At 49.5% G+C, this 12,578-nt stretch overlaps 1 protein-coding gene across 1 annotated transcript; it reads left to right on the forward strand.

The window, feature by feature from the left end:
- Positions 1 to 366: 366 nt before the first annotated feature.
- LOC117365497 (histone H2B 1/2/3/4/6-like) lies at positions 367 to 750 on the forward strand. Its single transcript, XM_033955974.1, has one exon. It carries the CDS (start codon positions 367 to 369, stop codon positions 748 to 750), a length of 384 nt encoding a protein of 127 aa, XP_033811865.1.
- The last annotated feature ends 11,828 nt before the right edge of the window (positions 751 to 12,578 follow it).

A 12,578-nucleotide genomic window follows, 5' to 3' on the forward strand; every position in this document is an offset into this window, starting at 1 on the left:
CTTTCCACCCTGCTTACCAAGCTCGGATATTTCGTTACAAGCCCCTTTCTAAAGATACAAAGAATCCAAAGTGCCTCAGTCCTGGTACTTTTATACTTTCTTAAAGCTTCGCTATCTCGTTTTTGATTGGTTGGACGAGTTCAGCTCCGCCTATGAGGCTGATTATCCTCCAAGGTTTGCTCGCGATCAATCCCAGTCTAGAAAGTAACCCGAGGATATTGCCAACACTTAACTGGGTCCAATAGCAAGGAAAGGCGTTCAGCAACACAAATGTTCATTAGCATGCTATAAATAAAGCCATCGGCCATTTTTGAGCACACTCTGCTACTTACTCAGTTTGAAAGCACAAAGGAAGTGTAGGGAGATATGCCTGAGCCGGTGAAATCCGCTCCCGCAGCCAAGAAGGGCTCCAAAAAAGCGGTGAGCAAGACTCAGAAAAAGATGGCAAGAGGCGCAAGCGACAAAGAAAGAAAGGAGAGCTACACTATCTACGTGTACAAGGTATTGAAGCAAGTTCATCCCAACACCGGCATTTCCTCCAAGGCCATGGGCATCATGAACTCCTTCGTGAGTGACATCTTTGAGCGCATCGCCGGGGAAGCCTCCCGCCTCGCTCATTACAACAAACGTTCCACCATCACCTCCAGGGAGATCAAGACCGCAGTGCACCTCCTGCTGCCCGGTGAACTGGCCAAACATACCATGTCCGAGGGCACCAAGGCAGTCACCAAGTACACCAGTTCCAAGTAATAGCGGGCTCGGCCTACAGTCCTTGCAAAGCAAACCGAATTCAAAGGCTCTTTTCAGAGCCACCTACCTGCTACACACAAAGAGTTGGAATTCTCTAGTTTTTATTGGTGCAAGAACCGCTTTTATGCAAAACTCTTTACACATATGTTACTTTTCCCTCTCCCCTCTTAGTAAAATCTCTTTGCACCCATACGCTAAGACAATTTGTTGCAACAAATAGCTAAAGAGATATTGAAATCCCAACTCTTCTTGAAAGCGTGGGTGGCTCTTAAAAGAGCCTTTGGGTTTTGTGAATTGACGCAAGTGCGATGGTCGCTGACACACTCTTTAACCTCCGAAACCGTACAGAGTGCGGCCCTGGTGCTTCAGGGCATATACCACATCCATAGCGGTTACGGTCTTTCGCTTGGCGTGCTCGGTGTAGGTGACGGCATCTCGGATGACGTTCTCTAGGAAAACCTTCAGCACCCCACGAGTTTCTTCATAGATGAGGCCAGAAATACGCTTCACGCCGCCTCTGCGTGCCAGGCGCCGGATTGCAGGCTTCGTGATACCTGGATGTTATCACGCAGCACCTTCCTGTGCCGCTTAGCGTCCCTTTCTCCAGACCCTTTCCGTCTTTACCACATTCAGACATTCTGAGCTAGTTAAAAGTAAAAAAAAAAACCAAAACAGCTCAGTGAGAAATATGCAAACGAATTGCTTTTAATATAAAAGAGGAGCCGACCTGAAGGAGAACTGAGTTTTCTGCAAACGCGGAAGAACCAAGCTACAATGCATGCCTCCAAATCTGTGTCCATTCTGCACATTTTTCAAGATCTTATTCAAAATGGATAGAATTGAACTGAACCAATCCTTTGCCCTGCTCCACACACATGCTGGCGTTGTTAAGGTGCTGTGAATGATATTAACATGGATTATCCTAGGACAAGTAGGCAGCATATTCTCTAATTGTGGGTGACGTCATCCACGGAGCCCTATGTGGGTGACGTCATCCACGGAGCCCCGTCGCGGACAGCTTTTCAAGTAAACAGTGGTTTAAGCGAAAGGAGTTATAAAAATGGCTACAAAATTTTATGTGAAGAAAATAAATAAAAACCAAGAGAAAAAGGAAACCGACATGGTTCTCTAAACTAGTGGCGGAGAAAATAAAGGAAAAAGTTAGCGTTGGGTATAAAAATACCCAAGAAGAAGAGTACAGAAAGGACTACTGGGTGAAACTGAAAGAAGCCAAGAGGGGGATACGTCTGATGAAAGTGCAGGCAGAAGAGCAAATGGCTAAAAATATAAAAAAGGGAGACAAAATTTTTTTCAGATGTATCAGTGAAAGGAGTAAGATGAAGAATGGAATTGCTAAACTAAAAAATGCAAGGACTACCAAGAGGATGGTACATCCGATGAATCTAACCAGAGGAAAGATCCACTGGAAAATTTAACTTTATTTCTTGAAACAAGTTACAATGATATTTCAGATTGTGCCACCCTCTTGGTTACCTTTGCCTCAGAGATTTCTAAAAGTATGGTGTGGAAAAATTATTTATTGAAAAAGCTTTTCTGGAGCTTTCCAAACTTGAGCACTAGTTGGGTTGGTTCCGCCCCCGAGACATCACTATTTGTGAGTCTGAAAGATGATCTCTCCACAGAGAATTACGTTACAGGTAAGCAATATCTATTTCCTGTGGTTATCTGCAGGGATGGGGACAAATACATCATCTTACACTCATTTTTTCTCAGAGATACCCCCCCCCCTACACTATGCATAAATAGATATAACTACATTTCACTATAGATTTCCCATATAGATAGGAAACGTACGAGCTCATGGGTGTTGTCAATTTTAATTATAAAGTCACGGGGGGGGGGGGGATATAAGACTGAAAGTTCAGAGGGAGTCCACTATCTCTGCACATGCTCTGAAGATGCAAACAAAACTTCCAGAAGCCTGATGTAATTCCAAAACACTTCCAGATAAACCTGACTACACTTAACATGCCAATTAGAGAATGACACGGTGACGGTTTACCCGCGGCCACCGCATTTTAGCCGCGGGTCACCCGCCGAAAACGGGGAAGAAAACTAGCAGTCGCTGCGGCGACGGGGACAAGGCCATTCACCGCCCTCGGGGCGGTGAATGGTCTTGTCCCCGCAGTGAGGCATGAAGGATTGCACGGTCCCCGCAGCTCACACCCGCCTGCCCAATCGATTCTAGTGTTTAGCCAGCTCTCTCCCTTCTCCTCACCTTAGTTTGTAGATTTTCTTTTTCGGCGATCCGCACGCTATCAGAGAGCCGCGCACCCGCTGCTGCTCAGTTTCAATCTTCTGCTCTGACGCAACCGGAAACAGAAAGTTGCAGCAGAGCAGAAGATTGAACACTGAGCAGCCGCGCGTGCGCGGCTCTTTGGGAAAGCGTGCAGGTCGCCGAAAAAGAAAACCTATAAACTAAGGTGAGGAGAAGGGAGAGAGCTGGCTAAACACTAGGATCGATTGGGCAGGCAGGTAGTGGCTGCGGGGACCGTGCGATCGCTAGTGTTCCCGGCTCAAATTGGAAGGAGGGAGTGAAAGGGAAAAGGATTCTGGGCCAAGGGGATGAAGTCGGAAAGAAAAACCCACAGCAGGAAAGAAAGGGAAGGACTGGCAGGTGAGCCAGATGCTAGAAGCAGGGGGGGGGGGAAGAAAGAGGGAAAAAAGCTAGATGGGGTTGAAAAGAAGAGACACACTGGTATGGAAGAGGAAGATAGGGGAAATCTGGACACAGGAAGGTAACAGAAAGAGGGGAAATTTTGTGCATGGGGCATAGGGACAGAGACATAAAGGGGACATGCCATGGGGATGGTATATGGACACAGGGGGGGCAATGACAGATACAATGACAGGGGAGATATTAGAAATGGAGAAAATAGGAGCACAGAAGCGAGATGGTTTGTGGGGATGGGACAGGGACCGAGCTTGCAGGCTCCAGTGGCTTGCACAAATTACATTGTAACGTGCCATGAAAATAAGAGGAAGGAAGGTAGATAGGCCACGCAAGAGGAGCTGAAGGGTAGTAGAAAGGAACAGATGGTAAAGGAAGGAGGGAAGGGTGGTGGTGGAAAGGAATAGAACAGACATTGAAGGAGGGTGGAGAGGAACAGACCCCCAAGGGAAATGTGGAAGACAGAGTGGGAAGAAGACAGATGCCAGACTATGCGGGAGCGGAGGGAAGAAGATGGGTGCTAGACCAATTGGGGGGTGGGGTGGGGGTTAAGGGAGAGGCACAGCAACAGCAAATGGAAGACGCAGAGAGAAGACACACAGTGGATGGAAGGAATTCAATGAGAAGATGTGGAAAGCAGAAACCAGACAACAAAGGTAGAAAAAAAAATTATATTTATTTATTTATTTTTTGCTTTAGGATAAAATAGTATATTAGTTGTGTTGATAAAAATTTATAAACAAAGCCCTGCCAGCTGAACATCTCTTTCTCTAGTTCAGCAGCAGGAACTTTGATTTATAAGAAAGGAATAAGCTAAATATTACAGTACTAAGGCTTATATGGATGCAGCGGGGACGGTGACGGGGCGGTGAATGGGATGGCAGTGGCGGTGACGGGGCGGTGAAAGGGATGGCGGTGACGGTGACGGGGCGGTGAAGGGAACGGTGGTGATGGGGCGGTGCAGAGGATGGTGGGGCGGTGACGGGGACAGATTTTTTCCCCGTGTCATTCTCTAATGCCAATGTAATTTCAAAAGTTCTCCGTAATGTCGCTGTCTGTATACAGTCTCTTCCCTTGTAAACCGCTTAGAACTGTTTGTGGTATGGCGGTATATAAAAATAAAGTTATTATTATTATTATAAACTGCTGAGAAGCTACTCAAAAATGGAAAGCCATAAAGGTAAGTAGCAAATTCCCGCGTGCCCACAGTCCGAAGAGTTGTGCGGGGACAGAAATCAAACCCGTCCATCCCTGCCCATCCCTATAAACTTCAGAAGAGGAGAGTGTGGCGCAGGGGTTATAGCTACAGCCTCAGCACCCTGAGGTTGTGGGTTCAATCCTACGCTGCTCCTTGTGACACTGGGCAAGTCACTTAATCCCCCCATTGCCCCAGGTACATTAGATAGATTGTGAGTCCACTGGGGCAGACAGGGAAAAATGCTTGAGTACCTGAATAAATGCATGTAAACTGTTCTGAGCTCCCTTGGGAGAACGGTATAGATAATTGAATAAATAAATTAATAGATACTGAATTAAAGGCTCTTGTAGAGACCCATTTACAAATAAACAAAGACACTTTATTAATTTAGAAGAATACATACTTTGTGAATGGGTTTCTACCAGAGCCTCTAACATAAATATAAATACTCAGCTGATGAGGACCCCTAAGCTGTCAGCAGAGGACTTCCTCTGCTGTTGGATGGGGTACCTTATGCCAAGTTTGACAGGCATCAGTAGCGTCCCTGAGTCACAGATGCTGGCACCTCAGTGGCTCATGGATGCTGCCAGCAACTGCTGTGCTTGGTGGAGGGGGGAGTTCTAGCCATCTCTAGAGGAGGTCCTCTGCTGGCAGTGCTTGAGGATCCCCACCAGCCACAGCAAGTACTTTAACACTGTAGTCCTCAAGGGCTGCCAACAGGTCTGGTTTTCAGGGATATCCTATTAAATATGCATGAAAGATTTGCATACAATTGAGATGGTAGACATTTAAATTTCTTCGTTATGCATATTCATTAGAAATATCCTGAAAATCTGTCCCGTTGGTGACCATCAGAGATTTGGAGCGAAGAGCAAGGCAGGGAACAAGGTCAGATCGATGAGGGTGAGCACTAGGGATAGAGGAACCAGACCAACTTTTCCCATAATGCATTCTAGGAGTCTACCTACTGAGAAGTCAAGAAGTAAAGTGCCCAAACAATGCTCAAGATCCCTCTTCCCCTCGGGGGCTAAATTAATTACTGTCATTCCATATTTCCCCAGGATTCAGAGAAGCAACGAGCTCGGACTTTTGGCCTCCCAATGCGCTGCCGTCCCTGCCACTCACATTGAACACTTTCTGCTCCAATATTTCTCCCTTTCACCCAGCATCACAACCACAACACAGCCTTTCTAGATACACATCTAACCATGGCTGACCACACAAACTTACTGGTAAAAAAATGTTTTTACACACTGTGAAAGCTAAGGACCATAAAAAAAAACTTAGATCCAACATCCTTCAGGTTGCTAGTGCAATCGCTGATCCTATCCCTCCTTGACTACTGTAACATTATCTACCTGGGTATCCCACGAAAAACAGTAAAAAAAATTGAGATTAGTACAAAACACCGCTGTTTGTTTAATCTTAGGACTGAGAAAAAAAGACCACATCAGCTCCTACTACAAAAAACTATACTGGTTACCAATAGAAGCACGAATACTATTCAAATTTGCATGTATCTGCTTCAAACAAATCTGGGGACTAGCACCTTCCTACCTGCAAACTCACTTCATTCTGCACAATCCCACACGAACAACCAGAAACAAAAACATCTTTGCCTACCCAAAGATCTCAGGCTGCAGATACAAATCCTTCCTGGATAGAACCTTCATGTTCCAAGCGAATAGACAAGTCTGGTTGCAAAACTGCATAAATGAACCCAAATTGACTTACAATGCATTCCGAAAAGCAATGAAAACCGCCCTATTGACAAATTCTTTGACTAAAACAGACCACCCTTAGACTAAAACAACCCCCCCACCCCCCCATTAACGCTATTCAATCTCTCAGGAAGCTCCAATTTTCATGTATTCTTTACCCATGGAACTTAAATTAGTATGTACCTTGTCAATGTAACTTTTCTATTTTAGGCTCTTTATCATTCGCTGACTGTCCAGCCTTCTATCAATGTGAACCGCCTAGAAGTCGCCTGACTATGGCAGTATAGAAAAATAAAGTTATTATTATTATTATAATTCCTTCTGTTCCGGGATTAAACCCCGCCCAGGAGGAAGCAGGAGGCAGGCACTCGAGGTTCTCCCTGGACAGGGATCTTACAGCCACACAAGAAGGTGACGTCCCCGTGACGGAGCCGACCCGGCAGTCAAAAAGCTGCAAAGCTAAAGAGCTTTGCGCATGTGCCAGCCCTCCCCCCCTAAAGTATCCCTCCTGGCCCCTATATAAGCACGCCCCCAACCGGCAGACCCAGTTTTAAAAGTTTCCGCGATCTTTCCGACTCGGTAGTCTAACGGTGTCAACCGTTTTTATATCGCTTCAACTTTTAACTTCCAACTTTTCTTCAACGTTTTAAATATCTGAACTGATCCAGATCTGATTCGGGCGCTGCTCCACGTGTGCCTTGAAGATGTCGGCGACTGACCCGCACGCCTCCTGGGTGTCCGTTGCCTGGGTCCCCTCCACCGGACGTCTTCCCGCGCTCACTGCGCGAAGTTATACAGGCGCTCGATCAAAATTCGAGCGCCTCAACCAAAGGCATCAAAACTCCCTAACGCGGCCTCCGCTCTCCCCTCCGCCTGCTTGCAAGGGGCATCGGAGCCGCAGGGACTGCCTCACACGGTGCCGAAGCTGGTACTTCGCTCACCAGCTCAGGCACCGACGTCTCCTGCGTGTGTCACGTCGAGCCCGATGACGTCACACGCAGGGACGCTGCCTATTGGCTCTCTTGCTCCCCCGCTGTCGATTGGCTCAGTGGCTACTCCCACTGACCAATCACGGCCGGATCGCTTCCTCTTGGTCCCGCCCTTGGCACCGACTGAAGCCAGCCGTCGGCACCAAGCTACAGAGCCTGCAGCTCAGCTTTCTGACTCCCCAGACCGGCATAGGCACCCTGCTTCAAGCCCACTCAGGAGAGGTAATATAGCAAGGAACAGCTGTGGCTCCCTGTTTAAGCTGCTGCCTCTGTACTTAGGGTCCTCCTGCCTTGTCTGCTGCTATTGCTCCAGCCCACCAGCTTTCTCAATAGCTCCTGAAGAAATGGAGCAGAGTAGAATGGAGTAGCCTGATGGTTAATGCAACAGATTGCAATCCTGGGGACTTGGGATCAATTCCCAGTGTAGCTTCAGAGACAGAAAAATCGTCTCTGATAAAACTTTGCTGGGAATTTGCTTGCAAGCCTGAGGAAAGGGAGATTTCAAGTAAAATATTTAACTTCGCCTGATCCGTAGACGGACCCCCTGCCCTCTTCTCTGGCTCATGAGAACACTCCATCTAAGCGGGATAGGGCATCACCCCCGGAAGACACCTCCTACCTACGCTTCCTATCCAAGCTGGCGTCTTCTTTTCAATTGACCACACGGACCCCCGGGAACAGAGACTTTAGGTCCTTTAGTATCTTCATTTCCCTAAAGGAGAGATCTCTTTGCCCCTTCATGCATCTCTGACTGATTCTCAGAAAGCAATCTGGAACACTCCCTCCTCGTCCCGGGTCACGACACTGGACCATAACTACAAAGTCCAGGAGGTGACGGGATCGGGCAAAACTCAACTCCCTCATCAATCCCTGCTGGTCCGCTCTGCCTTGCGGATATTCAAATCCTCCAAATACTTTGCTCCTACCTCCACCGGTCCGCGTGATGCGCATCAAGGACTCCATGGGTAAACGAGCTTACCAAAACTCCATGCTGTCTGGGCGAATTGCCATCATCCATCAGTTTTTCTACCCCTATACCTCTTTCTAACATGAAGGGTATGAGAAACCTGGTCGAGACCTTACCGGTGCCCACGCAGGAGGTTTTTAAGGCCGTCCTCTCCAATATCGAATATCCGAGCCGCCAAAGATGCCTTTGATACCGCCATGCGGGGAACGGCTACACGTATTTCCCCCCGCGGACTGGCAGGGTTGCAATACTCTACACTGGGGGTGGTCATTCTTGCGAAGGTGGTGGATGCTCCTTGTCTCGGAGACAGCTTGTTCGGAGACATGGTTTAGGATCTGAATGAGGGGCTTGAAGAGGATTGCAATGGATGCTCTGGAGGAAGATACCGCACATAACTCAACACAGATGCTCCATATCCGCAGAAGTAGTTTCGGCCCTATCGGCAACGATCATCCAACTGAGCCCCGCGAGACCGTCGCTCTCCTAAACCCGCTCAACTGCAGGCCAGAAGCCCCAACCCTCTTTTTGAACAACCCTCCCATTCCCGCTGTTCCGGTGGGAGGTCGGTTGAGGTTTTTTCTCCAGACCTGGCGAGCTATAACCACAGACATCTGGGTCTTGCGCATCATTCATCATGGATACCGCCTTTGTTTCTTGGCTCCTCCACCTTGGTGCCCCCCTTCCCAACAGTCTCTTAGACCATCTCACCTGCTTCCTTTGCAACAGGAGTTGTCTCGGTTGCTGGATATTCGGGCCGTAGAGCCGGTTCCCGAAAACCAGCGGGGCCAGGGATACTGAACCCGAGGCTTCCTCATTCCGAATAAGACGGGAGGCGTCCGTCCGATTTGGACCTATGGAACCTAAACAACTTCATATTGAAGGAGTGATTCCTCATGCTCTTGATCTCCGTCAGGGCTCCGCTGCTCCAGGTCGACGCTGGGCTCACGTCAATAAACCTTCAGGATGCCTATCTCAATTCATTCCTCACTGACAGTATCTCCGGTTTGTGTTCCAGAACCTTCACTACCAATACACAGTTCTCCCTTTTGGCCTAGTCAGCGCCCAGGGTCTTTTCCAAACGCGTCATCCCCATTGTGGCGCACCTGGCTCATTTCAGCTTGACGCCCTGCCTCACACGCCAGGCTTTGAGCCATGCCATCAACCTCCTTCTACAGTGGGGTTTTCTTCTCAATTTTCCAAAGTCTCATCTCCTCCTATATCAATCCCTTCAATTCATCGGGACGACTTTTCGGACCCAGCAGGCTATGGTTTTCCTCCCGCCACTGCGAGCACAACTCATCCAACAACTGATGTCCCCCTGGTACCCAGGGCTCTGGGCCACAGCCAGGGTCGTTCTCACCTTGCTAGGACACATGGCGGTCACAGTGCAAGTGCTGCACTTTGCTCGCTTAATGAGGACCCCTATCCAATGGTTTCTCAAAACCCATTTGAACCAGTTCCTTCAACCTCTTTCCACGCAACTACAATTGACGCCTCAGGTGCTTCAGGACTTGCAATGGTGGTTTCACGTGGATCCCCTCTCTCACGGGCTTCCGTTTCATCCTCCTCAGCCTACTGTCACCATCACAACAGATGCCTCCAAGAAAGGCTGGGGCACTCATCTCCTCTCTTGGTCCACGCAGGGCACCTGGTTCCCTGCCTTAGCCCGCTGCAGCGTCAACTTCCTGGACCTACATACCACCCATCTTGCTCTGCAGGTGTTCCAACACCACTTGCACAGTCAGATCATCCGAATCCGCTCCGACAACCAGGTTGCCATGTTCTATGTGAACAAACAGGGGGGGATGGGCTCCTCTCGCCTATCCCGCGACGCAGTCTCCATTTGGACCCTCGCTCTCCAGCTCCACTCTACCCGGCAGGCGGTCTACCTTCCGGGCACGGACGACCAGCTCGAAGACAGCCTCTCAGTCCTCACGAATGGTCGCTTCACAGCACATTTACGCGTCAATTTTTCGCAAACTGGGGCACTCCTCATGTCGACCTCTTTGCATCCCAGACGAACGCCATATGTCCCAGAATTTACTCCAAGTACGGAGAACCAACCTGTCTGGCAGACGATGCGTTCCTCCTCCACTGGTCTCAGCATCTCCTTTATGCGTTTCCTCCGATTCCTCTGATTAGGAAAGTCCTTCAAAAGGCCATCGCAGCCCATGCCTCCCTGGTCCTCATCACACCGTATGGGCCGCAACAAGCCTGGTTCCCCGTCCTCCTCATCCGGGCATCTCAGGCTCCTTGAATTCTCCCGCAGTTCCCGGATCTTCTCACTCAACACGACGGTCAATTGCTTCACCCCAATCTTCCGTCTCTCAAATTGACAGCCTGGCTCCTGCTCCCACGCTGACTGGGGACTCTGCCTTCCTTCCGGAGGTTCTACACATCCTTCTACCTCCAGAGCTACTGCGACTCAACGCTCCTACTCCGCCAAGTGGACCCGTTTCCAGCGCTGGTACTCCACCCGTCGTGTTCACTCCAGCACCTCGCCCTTGGCTCGGGTCCTCCACTACCTTCCCTCTCTGCAGGTCTGCGGATTATCCTACAACTCCATCTCAGTGTGCCACGACACCGTTGACGCGGTCTCCCTGGCACGCCATCCTGTGGTCCAGCGCTTCTTCAAAGGACTTCTTCGGCTTCTTCCCCCCCTCCGACCTCCGGTGCCGGTCTGGGATTTCAACCTCGCGCTGCAGGCTCTCATGGCTTCCCCATGTGAACCTCTCTCTGTTGTACCACTCAACTTCCTTACCTGGAAGAACTCCATTCCTGGTAACTATTACCTTGGCTCGCCAAATTGGAGAACTCCTTGCCTTGGTATCCTTAGTCCCTATACCCAATTTCTTCAGGACAAAGTGCGGTTACGGACTCATCCTAAATTCCTGCCCAAGGTGATCTCGGCCTTCCATTTGAACCAATCCATGGTGCTACCTACTTTCATCCACTCTTCGCCGGAGGCCGAACGACTCCACACACTGGACTGTGCCAGAGCTCTCCGCTTCTATTTGGACAGAACTGCGACTCCTCAACGCCCGTCTCAGTTGTTCCTCTCCATCCATCCGACTTCCTCTCCTAGACCGGGTTCAAAGTTGCCTTTATCCTCTTGGATTACCCGGCTCATTGCGTACTGTTACGCCTCCGCACCGGACCTGCTCTTCAGGAGATCCCTCCGCATGTCACGGCTCATGACCTCCTAGCTATGACTGCCACCTGGGCTAACCTCCGCCTCGCGCCTCTCCAAGAGATCTGTCGAGCGGGCGACCTGGTCCAGGATTCATACCTTTGCCAAGCACTGCTGCCTTGACTTGGAATCCGGCACAGATGCATCACTGGGTTCTACGGTCCTGCAAGCAGCTTTAGGGGGCGTCAACTTCCCTCCTCCTCTCCGTCTCAGGTAACAGATCTTTATTGTTATCATAATAGCATGTGGTTATTCTGTTACCTTCAGCTCGGGAGGCACCTTCTTGTGTGGCTGTAAGATCCCTGTCCAGGGAGAAATAGAAGTTGCTTACCTGTAACGGTAGTTCTCCTTGGACAGATGGATCTTACAGCCACACAATCCCGCCCATCCTCCCCTATTGTTGCCGCCAGCTTTGTACCTAACTGGGTCTGCCGGTTGGGGGTGTGCTTATATAGGGGCCAGGAGGGATACTTTAGGGGGGGAGGGCTGGCACATGCGCAAAGCTCTTTAGCTTTGCAGCTTTTTGACTGCCGGGTCGGCTCCGTCACGGGGACGTCACCTTCTTGTGTGGCTGTAAGATCCATCTGTCCAAGGAGAACTACCGTTACAGGTAAGCAACTTCTATTTCTCATTAGCTCAAGCTTCTGATCCAGCCCATGGATGTCTCCCGTAGGCGGGGTAGACAAGGCATTGTCCATTAATTGGTTTATCACTGATGACTGACAGTTCCTTTAATATGTATCCGTCTCCCCCTCTTTCGGCTGTCCAATAGTGCATAAGGAGGAGGAATCCCTCGAAGAACAAGAACTAGGTAGAAACAGTTCCGCTGGAACAAAAGGTGATAGGAATAGCCTGTAGCTCAAGCTCTTTTGAAGATGTTAAATTTACAGAAGTGCTACGTGTGGCGTGCTGTAGGCAGGAAAAAAGAGGAGCCTCTCAGTTTGACAACCCTGCGGGATCCCTGAGACCACGAGAGGGGGATCCCCGCGACTCGTCATTCCTGTTCTCGTGCAGCTCAACACTGACGCAGCCCTCACAGGTACAACAAAGCCTGGCCGGAAGCGGATGTTC

The sequence above is a fragment of the Geotrypetes seraphini genome, chromosome 8 (assembly GCF_902459505.1).
Source record: "Geotrypetes seraphini chromosome 8, aGeoSer1.1, whole genome shotgun sequence".
NCBI classification, from domain to species: Eukaryota; Metazoa; Chordata; class Amphibia; order Gymnophiona; family Dermophiidae; genus Geotrypetes; species Geotrypetes seraphini.